Genomic DNA, 12,727 nt, shown 5'->3' on the forward strand with positions numbered 1-12,727 from the left:
TCTATAAAATGAGGTCAAGGGAAAAGTATTTTCAATAAGTTTAATTGTTTAACAACTTTTATAAATACTTTCAACAATATTGAAAACCACAACAGCCTCAACCATGTTCCTTCTACTGTGCTTGTAATCAAATTATTCTTTTCTGAAGCAGTAAGTTCCAAACATTTCTCCTGGAGGAGCCCAATATATTTTCCTTTTTGAAAAATTTTGAATGATAAATTTCAAATAATCCATTTTCCTGTTTGAACCAAATGATAAGATCAGAAAGTAGTATAATTTTTACATGATCAAAGTGATGTTACCTTTCATTGTAAGCACCAGTTTGAATGCATTTCACTTATGCAAAAACAACAGTGTTTGGGTTAGCATAAATAGCCTTTTAGTGCAGCAATGACTCTAAACAAAATAATACCTCTAGAAAAAAATGTGCTCGTCAGTAGTAGTTGAGACCTGCCAACATTTAGTTCACCTATTATACAAATAAAACAATAATTGATTATTGAGATGAAAATGAAAAAGAACTTAAAATATATCTATTCTATATAAAGTGTGCCTATATAACTGAATTCTTGATTTATGAGAAATTCATGGGTGACTTTTTATTTATATTTAATAAAATAATAAAATATTATTTATATATAATAAAATAATAAAATAAAAATAAAACAAATCTCATTTAAACTGATATTTGATATTTGAACTGATATTATTTATATATATATATATATACAATATTATATATTGTTCTCATGTGATATTATTTAAACCATAAATTTTCGCACTCCCTTCAATTTCAAAAGATTAATAAAGATTAGAAGCTATAAATTCAGTGTTATTAATATAAATGTGATACCTACATATATACATATAACTGAACTCCTTTCTGGGTGTTACTTCCTTCACTTTTAATATATACATATAAAGTTAAAATATATACAATAAGTTCATTTCAATTATAACCTTACGTAACATATCTCTCTATATATGTACCACACAAAATAAAACTTACCATAAAAAAAAAATGAAAGGTCACAATATTTATGAATGATTTTTTTTTTTTTGCATGTGTACACAATTTATAATGAGAGGCTTTTAATTTTACCTTCAAACTATATATATTTATATATATATATATGGAAGAGGTTTAAATGGTTACATTTTTATTGTAACCATTATGGTTACATTTTTTTAAGCCATTGGATTACTATTAAATGGTTGTAATTAATTTGGAAATTAAATAAAAATAAATAATAAATAACTTGTAACCTGAAAGTAACCTAATCATTTATTTCCTTATAAAATTTTAATTAAGATTAATTATATTTTAAAATTAAATTAATTATAATTATTAATTAATTTTTTGCAATTTATTACTATATAAGGGATCTTTTAGCAATTTATTTTTTTATACTTAAATTATTTAAAATTTTATAGCAAAATTTTTTATAATTTAAAATTATACACATATAATTTCATAATTTAAATTTTATTATACTTGTAATCTTAATTTTAAATTATTACACTTAATTATTTAATTTTTTTATTTAAATATTTAAAAAGTAAAAAATGAAATAAGTTGAAGGATTTTTTAGAAAAAAAATGGCTGCACTTGTTATCGATTGATTAGCTTGAGGCCTCATACTTAGTTCATATAATTGTAACAAAATAATTAAACATCATTTAAAAATAATTAATTATTTGAAAATTTATTATAAGAAGAGAATTTTTATTTGTGTCAAAATAAGTTTAATTTTTGTAAAAAAAATAAATTTTATTGTAAATATTATAATTAAATGGCTTAATTATTAAAATAATTCAAGTAAGGATTTAAATATAAATATTAACTGCTAAAAGAGTTCTTGTTAGTTAAATATTTAATTAATTATTTTAAGAAAATAGTTAATTATAATTAAATAATTCTAAAAAAGGAATGTCTATTTAATTAATTATTTTAAGAAAATTGTTAATTATAATTAATTAAATCTAAAAAAGGAAAGTCTACCCATTAGTAACCTGCTATTACAGGTTAAAGAAAAATGTAACCATATGGTTACAATAAAAATGTAACCATTGAATAGTCAACCCCTATCTATATCTATATATATAAATATAAATATATCTATTCTATATAAAATGTGTCTATATAACAGAATTCTTGGTTTATGAAAAATTATTGGTGACCAATAATTTAAAAGCCTAAATTTTCTCTATTACTATCCTATTTTATATTGGGTTGAGATGCAAAATAACCCTAAATTTAGTAACTAAGTTAGTAAATGTCCACTTTTTAAAAAAAATAAGAAAATGGCCAAATTTAATAAATTAGGTAATAAAAATTATAAAAATAGATTTATCACATATTTTTTAAAAAACATTATATATAATAACAAAATTAAGTTACATAATTTTTTTAGTATTGCATATTATTATATTGTAACAAAAATAAATAAATATATTAGATCATTTAAATATATACAGTAGTATTAGATATATCGTAGTACAGAAAATTAATATACCGTAGTAATAAAATTATATACCACAAAGAAATTATAACAATACTAAATTAATACTCAAAAAATATATATATCATGCTAACAAAATTATATATATCACCATTAAAATATGAATACATACCAAAAAATTTATATACAATAAAATAGAAACTAAATATCATATTAAATATAAATAATATATTATAAACAACAAAAATCATATACCATACAATAAAACGTATATACCTACAATAAAAAATAAAACAAAATAATGTAATATTATTAAAAAAATTATATATATCATATTAAAAAAAATTATATATCACCTTTTATGTATACTAAAATAAAAACTAAACATACATTATCTAAAATAAAATAATATACTATACAATAAAACTTATATACCATATAACATAAAATATATACCTTACAATAAAAATATATATAATAATAACAACAAATAAAAATAAAAATATATAGGATGCTAATAAAGTTATATATCATGTCAACAAAAGTACAATAGAAAATAAAACTTAAATATTATTTAAAAAAATTATATACCGTATAGCAAAAAATACATATACCATACACCAAAACATATATACAAATAATAATAATAATAATAATAATAATAATATAGATTACTAATACATATATATATATATATGGGTATGCTCTTAATGGGTATTACCCATGTATGGGTATTTTATTCTTGACCATTGGATCAAATATCTAATGGTTGATATTTATAATCATTAATTAAATATTAAAAAATTAATATTTCCTATTTTGTTATTCTCTATATTCCTAAAATAGATAAAACTATTAATAGAAATAAAAAATTTATAAATGGAATTATTATTTAAAAAATAAAACAAACTAAAAAAATTAACAAACTATTTTTTTAATAAAAATCATTTTAAAGATTAAAAAGATAAAAGTGTATATTTATCTTTTTAAAAATTTTCTTCATACTAGAATTCTAAATTGTATTACTGAAAATAAAAAAATAATAATTTTAAGCTTTAAACTGTAATGCACATAAAATGTATAAGATTTTTTTTTAAACCTAAAATCTTTAATTTTATAATAATTAACAATTATTTATATGTTTTTATTTTTTTAAAAAAAATACTTGAGCTTACCAAATCTATAAGAACAAAACCAATGAAGAAAATTTTAACAAAAAAAAAATGAAGGAAGAAAAAAGTGTCATAAACATTATTGAATAATGGCAATTGCCAACACAAGAATTTCATGACAAAAATTATATTTGACCCCTAGACAAGATTATCATCTTCCAATCCTAAAAATATAAATAATGAACAACACTTCATTAGTTATTCTAGGAGAATGATTCATGGTAATATCAAAAAAATCATTGGATGGTATAATATTTTAGCCTAAGTAAGAACTAAGAAGTATTGTAGCATTTTATTTTTAAGAATATAAATAATATTAAGACAATTGGATTCCACAATCAAGCTCCTATTCTTCTAATAAAAAAAAATACATTAATATACATGTAAATGATTTTTAGTTGTACAATAATAAATTATTAATAAACTCATAATTTCATAAAATAATAAAGTAGTAATTTTAATTAATTTTTAAAAATAATTTATAATTTTTTTTTCAAATTATTAGTTGTAATTATTATTTCCAATTTTATAAAAAATAAATATAATTTTTTTTTAAAAAAAATAATTTTTAGAAACTTTCCATAAAAAGATTATTGGATTATTACCTTATTAATTTTTTTTAGTTCCCATCAATGGGTATTACCCATTAAGAAGTGTTCCATATACATATATGTATGTATACTATACTAACTAAATTATATACCACAATTAAAATATATATACCATGACCATTGTATATAATAAAATAAAAACTAATTAAATATTATTTAAAATAAATAATCATACAATCAAAAAAAATATAAAAATAATAATTAAATATATGTAGCATGACAATAAAATTATATACATACATTAAAATATTTTTATTATGCTAATAAAATTATATACCACTATTATACATATCATAATAAAAAATAAATATCATCTAAGAATAATAATATACCATACAACAAAATAGAAATATACCGTACAACAAAATCTATATACCAACAACCCAAAACAACTCATAAAAAATTAAAAAAATTGACATAACTTTAAAATAAAAAAGATTTTAACAAAACTAATATAGATATACCATAATGTTTAAATAATTTGCTTCTAATTCTAAAAAAATTAAAAAAAAAAAAAATTGAAATAAGGACATTTACTAACATAGTCTTATGATTTAGGGCCATTTGCTATATTTTTTTGAAAAGATGACATAAACTAACATACTCCTATGATTTGGGGTCATTTACTATAATTTCCCTTTTATATTTTTGTACGTATATCTCTCATTTTTTCTATTTTTTTTTATTAAAGTTAATTATTTAAGTAAATAAAATTCCATAATAAAAATCTAATACCTAAATTTTCTCTATTACTATCTTATTTTGAATTTAATTAAAACCAACAAAATATAGGTACGTAATCTTGTACGTATATCTCTCATTTTAATTTTCTAAATTTTTTTTATTAAAGATAATTATTTTAAATAAATAAAAATCCATGATAAAAATCTAATTCCCAAATTTTCTCTATTACTATCCTATTTTGAATTTAATTAAAACCAACAAAATATATATACCTAATCTTGTACGTATATCTCTCATTTTTTCTAATTTTTTTTTATTAAAGTTAATTATTTTAAATAAATAAAAATTCATAATAAAAATCTAATTTCTAAATTTTCTCTATTACTATAATATTTTAAATTTAATTAACAACAATAAAATATATGTACGTATATTTTTCATTTTTTTTAATATAAATTCTCTATATACATATATATTTATACAAAAAAAAAAAATAGAGATAAAAAATAGTAGTGAAGAAATTCAAAAAATTTCACATAAGTTTCAAACACACTCTAAAAAAAGTATCATTTATAATTCTATGTGTAACTAATTTATTTGTTTATTTGGATGATTTTAGTCTATATATCTCAAATTATACTTTTTAATTTTTATAATTCGGTTATAGCAAGTAAGAATATTTGGGTTGATGTAATCATATCAGTATATATATAGCTTTAGTTGAGCTGAATTGTCCATTTGATTTTATTTTAAGTTTAGATTTTACAATTGTATTTGAATACTTAGCTATATATACATATGTGTGTGTGTGGATCTTGAGTTTATCGGGTTAATTTGTTGAAAATATATGTTTACTGATTTGCTCAAAACAAATATACATAAACACATATATTTTGTTGAGTTTATCATGGAGTGCTATGAGATTGATGAGAGGCTTCAAGAGATATTTTCCCATCCCATTTTGGATTGGCTGCAATCTAGTTGCGTACGTGTGTATATTGTTCTGAGACAATAACAAAAAGCAAATATGATGCTACTATGTACTAACAGAAGAAAATAGTTGTGAATTAATAAGAATCATAAATTACATTCTTATGCTATCTTAATGTAACCAGAAGACTAAAAAACCTTATACATAGAGTTTAAAGGATAATTCACAACGATCATAAAATGATATGTATTACACAAGTAACTTTAAAATGCTTTATACAAATAAGAAGAAGACCAAGTAATTTCCAAAGCTAAACCTAAAGTAAATCAGGTTCACATCTGAAGAAATCAAAGTGTATACTACGAAAAAAGTGTATATGTCTTAATTAGTACCATAGTTAATGTCTTAGACTAATAATTTATACACACCATTGTTCGCTTTGCTCGAAAGAGATGAAATCAAATCGAAAATCGCTCCATCAATCGTCTCCTTGGGCTCAGACGAAATCAAAATCTTTACATATGAGTAGGGTTGATTGAAAAGAACAATTCTCTTCATCAATTTCCTGTAACAATACAAATAATTATAATTTAAATCTTTACATATAAATATAAAATTTTGGAAACAACATCAACCCTACTCAAACATGGGTCTGAAAGAGGAAAAAAAAACTCATTTCGTAATCGCCATAGCGGCTCTAAGTTTCATTAAACCTAGGCAACAGTCGACCCACTAATCAATGAATCAAGAAGTCCCCCTTCAACGATTTTTGCCTCTTCAACGATAGTAAGTATGAAATAGGAGAACTCCCCTTCTCCTTGAATTGTGAAGCTCCAACCCACTAATCAATGAATCAAGAACTCCACTAATCACTGCATTGACCATTTCGACAACAAATTTCCTTTCGGTAGTGAGAGACTAAACGTCGTGGCTTTGGTCAGGGACGTTGATGGTGATAGAGATAGACGATGCTGAACAGGGAGTTTTCGCCTGCAAACCAAAAAAAAAAAAATGAGAAAGAAAAAAAAGAGAGATGTTGTCATTGGTACCATAACACATTGAGATTGAAATAATGTGCATCTCGAAAGCTAGATTATTCTTTTATTTTATCATCAATAAAGAGGTTGTGTGTGAGGATTTCATAACTCTGTGAGAATATCTTATCGGTATCAATTTCCATGTCCCTTTGCGAATAGGAGAGTATATATATACTTGAGAGTCATCGATTACATAGCTAACTTGTTAGTTCCCACTAATAACCACAATTTCAATTATCATATGTAACTTTCCATAGGCTCCTTAATGTTCAAGATATATAATTAAGATCAAAACATATAGAAGAACACTTACTTGATGCTCAAGTCCATTGTACTCTCCCTCAGTGTTTTCACGTATAGTGATGAGATCAACATCATCATAACGAGTCTTATAGCCAGGCAGACTGTAGCAAGGTCTAACATTGGCAAACAAGTTAAGCTCTTTCCTTAAAGTAAGATTCAAAGAACGATGGCCTTTCCCAATTGGTGTAGCCATTGGACCTTTCAACCCGACCTTGTTTCGACACACTGATTCCAAACTTTCCCACGTTAAAAAGCTCTGTGTTTTCGGATCAATTTCCGTTCCAACATAATGTTCTTCCCATACAATCGGTACTTCAGCTTTTCTAAACACCTAAATCAATATAAAATCACAAACCTAAGATTCTAATAAAAACCACAAATCTTCACCGACAAAACCCTAATAAATTCAATTGTATTCGAAAATGCGAAGAAAAGAAAACAAAATATTATAATAATAAGAGTGTTAATTCTGATGAAACACCTGTTTGACGGACTCCGCTATCTCGGGCCCAATACCGTCTCCGGGGAAAAGGGTGACCGTGATCGGAGCTGTAACCGACGATAAAAGCCTAGCCGCGGCCGCAAGTGGTGATGCCGGGCTGGTCGAGGAGATGATCTGGTTGGAGCGGGTTCCGAGGACGCGCCTCAGCAGGTGGGAAGCCATTGAAGCGTTATTTACGCGAGCCAACCACGAAGTATATATGCAAAATTTAAGGTTCACCGAAAGTTTATAGCTTTAGCAAAATCTCGTTCATCTGAAATAAAAATAAATTGGGGATTTAACCCGCAAAAAATTACTCATGAATTTTTCATAAACCAAGAATTCAGTTATATAGGCACACTTTAAATAGAATAGATAGATTTGTTTTATTATTTAATTAAATAAAAATAAAAAATTACCCATAAATTTCTCATAAACAAGGGCACACTTTATATTGAATAAATATTTTCATTTCTCCCAACCAAACGCCACCTAATTCCTATTGTACCATGTAATTAGTGGAATCAAACTAATAGAAGGTCTCAATTAAAGAAGCAGATACTCATATTTTCAACCCTATGTGGATGCATCGATTTTAACTTAAAATATAGTTGAATTTGGAGTTGTTATTTTCTACAAACTGTAATTTTTACGTTTATGGATAAAAATAATAACAATATTTTTTTCAATAAAAATTAAGTCGGTCAGAAAAAAACACTTTATGAAAAAAAAAACTCTAAGTAGTAATTAAATTATATAATTAATAAAAATAATTTAAGAATAAGTAAATAATATTATTTGTTTATCTAAAAAATAATTTTAGAAAACGTGATAGTGTGACCTTTTTTCGGTTAGGTATTTGTTTGTTATTATTTTTCAATGTGATTAATAGTGAATGTGTGATATTTTTATACTTTAAAATTTTGAAAATACTTTTGTTGTGTTGGTCACTAATAGAAGAATGACACATCACCTAAGTCTAAATCCTACACAACTAAACATAACGGTTTTACCTAACTGTCTGTTATGACAGTTAGGATCGAACCTTGTAGGATAAGGCTATAAATAGCCATCTGCTGCAACATTGAATAGGTGTGGTTTATGGGAACTTAGAGAGAGCTAGTTCAGTGTTTCATAGAGAGAAATTTTGTGTGAGATGAGTTGTTATTGAAGCATGGCTTCTTGAGTGTATGTGTGTCATGAACACTTTGTAAAACAACTTGTAATTCTCTCTCAATCTAGCATTAATAAAGACTCAAAGCCTTTGGGGGTAAATTTACGTAGAGGAGTAGGCAAATGATCAACAGATCACTTGTTCGAACCTCGTAAATCTATTGTGTTTGATCTCTCTTCTCTAAATCTCTTACTGTTAAAATTGATTGTCCATTGTTGCCATATTCAAGTTCTTGTTCTTGGTTTTACGCATTTGGTTTTCTATGTTCTTGTTCACTGTTGCATTGATTAATTTTAGTTGCTAGTTCTGGTCTTAATCAAGTTCTTTGCATTGTGTTATTTGCGAGGTGTTCGATCATGCATTGATCACATCAAATGGTATCAGAGCTCAGTCGAAAGGGATCATCAAAGAACTGAAACAAGGACATCAAGAACTTCAAGAACAGAACCAAGAACTAATCTGCTATGGCTTCTACCAGGTTTGAAGTTGACAAATTCAATGGGACAAACGACTTTGGTCTATGGAGAATTAAAATGAAGGCATTTCTGGTACATCAAGGAATATCAGAGGCAATTGATAGAGATGAGCTTGCTGCTTTAGGAGATGACAAGAAGAAACTTAAGGAAATTCAAAACAAGGCACACAGTGCCATTCTGTTGAGTCTGGGAGATGAAGTTCTCAGAGAAGTGTCAAATGAGGACACTGCAGTAGGGTTATGGGAATGGTTGGCATCGATTTACTTGAAGAAATCACTGGCCAACAAGCTCTACCTGAAGAAGAAACTGTATACTATGAGAATGGATGAATCAAAGGATTTAAGAAAGCATCTTGATGAGTTCAATCGAATAATCTTGGACCTAAGTAATATTGGTGTCAAGATTGAAGATGAAGATCAAGGAATACTGTTGCTCAGCACACTACCAAAGAGTTATGAACACTTTGTGGACACAATTCTTTATGGAAAAGAATCTCTGTCCATGATAGAAGTGAAATCTGCACTGAATTCCAAGGAAATTCAGAAAAGAAATGAAGACAAGTCAAATGGCTATGGTGAAGGTTTGTTTGTCAGAGGTAGATCAGAAACCAGAGAAAACAAAGGTGGATTTCACAAATCCAATCACAGAAACAAACAGTACAGGTGTTCAAGTCAATCACACAAGTCAAAACCTAACTCAAAGGCAGGGAAACAATGCTATTACTGTAAGAAAGAGGGACATTTCAGGGATGAATGCAGGGCTCTCAAAGCTAAACTTCAAAGAGACAAGAGTAAAGATAGAGGAGATCTTTGGTGTGGCAACTGATGGATATGAGTCAGCTGATGTCTTGGTTGTATCTAGCCAAGAATCAGGTGATTCATGGATTCTTGACTCAGGGTGTTCATTTCACATGACACCAAGAAGAGATCTGTTCACAACTTTCAAGAAATTAGATGGTGGATCAGTCTTGTTAGGAGACAACAAAGCATGCAAGGTTGCTGGAATTGGAACAGTGAGATTGAAACTACATGATGATCAAGTGAGAAGCATACAGGAAGTCAGGTATGTACCAGATTTAAAAAGAAATTTACTCTCTATTGGTGAATTGATTGAGAAGGGTCATACCATAAAGATTGATAGTTCTTTCAAAGTCATGAAAGGATCTTTAGTTGTCATGAAAGGGGAACTTAAGAATGGGATTTATTATCTCAAGGGAAAGACAATCACTGGTGAAAATGACATGGTAGTTAAAGGGCCTGACATGGAAAGCACTAGGTTATGGCACCTAAGATTAGGTCATGTGAGTGAAAGAGGCATGAGTGAATTGGAAAAGCAAGGTATTCTCAAGGGAAAACTTGGTGAAAAGCTGGAATTCTGTGATGACTGTGTATATGGCAAATGTTGCAAGTTAAAATTCTCACCTGGAAAACACACAACAAAAGGCAAACTAGACTACATACACTCTGATCTCTGGGGGGCTTCAAGAACTCAAACACTAGGAGGTGCAAGTTATTTCATGAGTATAGTTGATGACTATACCAGAAAAGTGTGGGTTTTCTTACTCAAAACCAAGAATGAGGCCTTTAATACCTTTGTCACTTGGAAAAGGCTCATTGAAAACCAAACTGGAAGGAAAATAAAGAAACTAAGAACAGATAATGGACTTGAGTTCTGTTCTGATGAGTTCAATAGATTCTGTCAATTAGAAGGGATTGACAGACACAAAACTGTTGTGAAGAATCCACAGCAAAATGGACTTGCTGAAAGGATGAATAGAATTCTATTGGAAAGAGTAAGGTGCATGCTAAAGGGTGCTGCACTTAACAAGAAATTTTGGGGAGAAGCATTGAAAACTGCTTGCTACCTAATTAATAGGTGTCCATCCACAGCCCTGAAATTTAAAACACCACGAAGTACGGTGGACATGTTCCAAGTGTTGACCATCTCAAAGTGTTTGGTTGTACAGCCTTTGCACATACCAGACAAGACAAACTAGAGCCAAGAGCTCTCAAGTGCTTGTTCCTTGGTTACCCTGAAGGGGTAAAAGGATACAAACTGTGGTGTTTAGAAGATGGCCATAGAAAATGCATTATCAGCAGGGATGTAGTTTTCAAAGAACATGAAATGGCCATGAAAACTGATGTTGCAAATCATAAACAAACTGACAGAGAAACAGCAGGATTAGAAATTCAAAGCAACAGGGAAAAGGAAGACACTACAGATCAGGTGGATACTCAAGAACAGTCACATTCAGAAATTGATGAACATGCAACTGGGGAAGAGAACTTACCTGATGACTCACAAGAATACATGCTGGTTAGAGACAGAGAAAGAAGACAAATCAAGCCACCAGAAAGATTTGGCTTTGCTGATTGCACAGCTTTTGCTCTTGCATCAGCAGAAGAAATTGATACTACTACTCCTAGTTCATACCTGGAAGCTATCAACTCGAGAAATAAAAGGAAATGGCTTGCTGCAATCAATGAAGAAATGAATTCTCTACTCAAGAACAAGACCTGGAAAACTGTAACAAGACCACCAGGACAGAAATTGATAGGCTGCAAGTGGATTTTTAGAGAAAAGGAAGGTCTACCAGGTGAAGAAATCAGATTTAAGGCTAGGTTAGTTGCAAAGGGCTTCAATCAAAGAGAGGGTATTGATTTCAATGACATTTTTTCCCCTGTGGTCAGACAGACATCAATAAGGATAATGATGACCAAAGTAGCCAAGTTCAACCTAGAAATGGACCAAATGGATGTGAAGACAGCATTCTTACATGGCAAACTTGAAGAACAAATCTACATGGAAGAACCAGATGGATTCAAAAGTAACAAACCAAATCAGGTTTGTCTTCTACAGAAATCTCTTTATGGTCTCAAGCAAGCTCCAAGGCAATGGAACTTGAGATTTCATGAATTCATGATGAGCATTGGGTTTACCAGAAGCAACTATGATCCATGTGTCTATTTCAACAATGAACCAATCTGGTTATTGTTGTATGTGGATGACATACTGATAATTGGTGAGAAAAGACAGGCCATTGACAAGCTGAAGCAAAATCTAAGTGATGAATTCGAAATGAAGGACCTTGGTGAAGCCAAGAGAATACTTGGGATTGATATCAAAAGAACCAGACCTGAAAGACTTTCACTATCTCAAAAGAGTTACATTCAGAAATTGATAGACAAGTTCTGTATGAATGAGGCTAAATCTGTTAGCACTCCTCTGGCTCAGCATTTCAAACTGACTCAAAATCAGTCACCAAAAACAGAGGAGGACAAGATGTACATGGATTCCATGCCCTATGCATCTTGTGTTGGAAGTTTGATGTACTGCATGGTGTGCACTAGACCTGATCTAGCCTATGCACTCAGCATGGTTAGTAGATTCATAGCA

General features: G+C 28.2%; 1 protein-coding gene across 2 annotated transcripts; it reads right to left on the reverse strand.

The window, feature by feature from the left end:
• Positions 1-5,970: 5,970 nt before the first annotated feature.
• LOC115723005 (isocitrate dehydrogenase [NAD] catalytic subunit 5, mitochondrial) lies at positions 5,971-8,012 on the reverse strand. 2 transcript variants are annotated; one of them, XR_009684298.1, is made up of 4 exons: positions 7,682-7,952; positions 7,211-7,531; positions 6,574-6,850; positions 5,971-6,425 (listed from the first exon to the last, which is right to left on the reverse strand). XR_009684298.1 is itself a non-coding variant. In XM_061103603.1 (3 exons), the coding sequence occupies exons 1-3, from the start codon at positions 7,862-7,864 to the stop codon at positions 6,779-6,781; spliced, it is 576 nt and encodes a 191-aa protein (XP_060959586.1). In that variant the 5' UTR covers positions 7,865-8,012; the 3' UTR covers positions 5,971-6,778. The 2 variants fall into 2 exon arrangements, 1 of the variants encoding a protein (XP_060959586.1); XM_061103603.1 differs by having other exon boundaries at positions 5,971-6,850; positions 7,682-8,012.
• Between the last annotated feature and the right edge of the window lie 4,715 nt (positions 8,013-12,727).

This window comes from Cannabis sativa, chromosome 9, assembly GCF_029168945.1.
Source record: "Cannabis sativa cultivar Pink pepper isolate KNU-18-1 chromosome 9, ASM2916894v1, whole genome shotgun sequence".
NCBI classification, from domain to species: Eukaryota; Viridiplantae; Streptophyta; class Magnoliopsida; order Rosales; family Cannabaceae; genus Cannabis; species Cannabis sativa.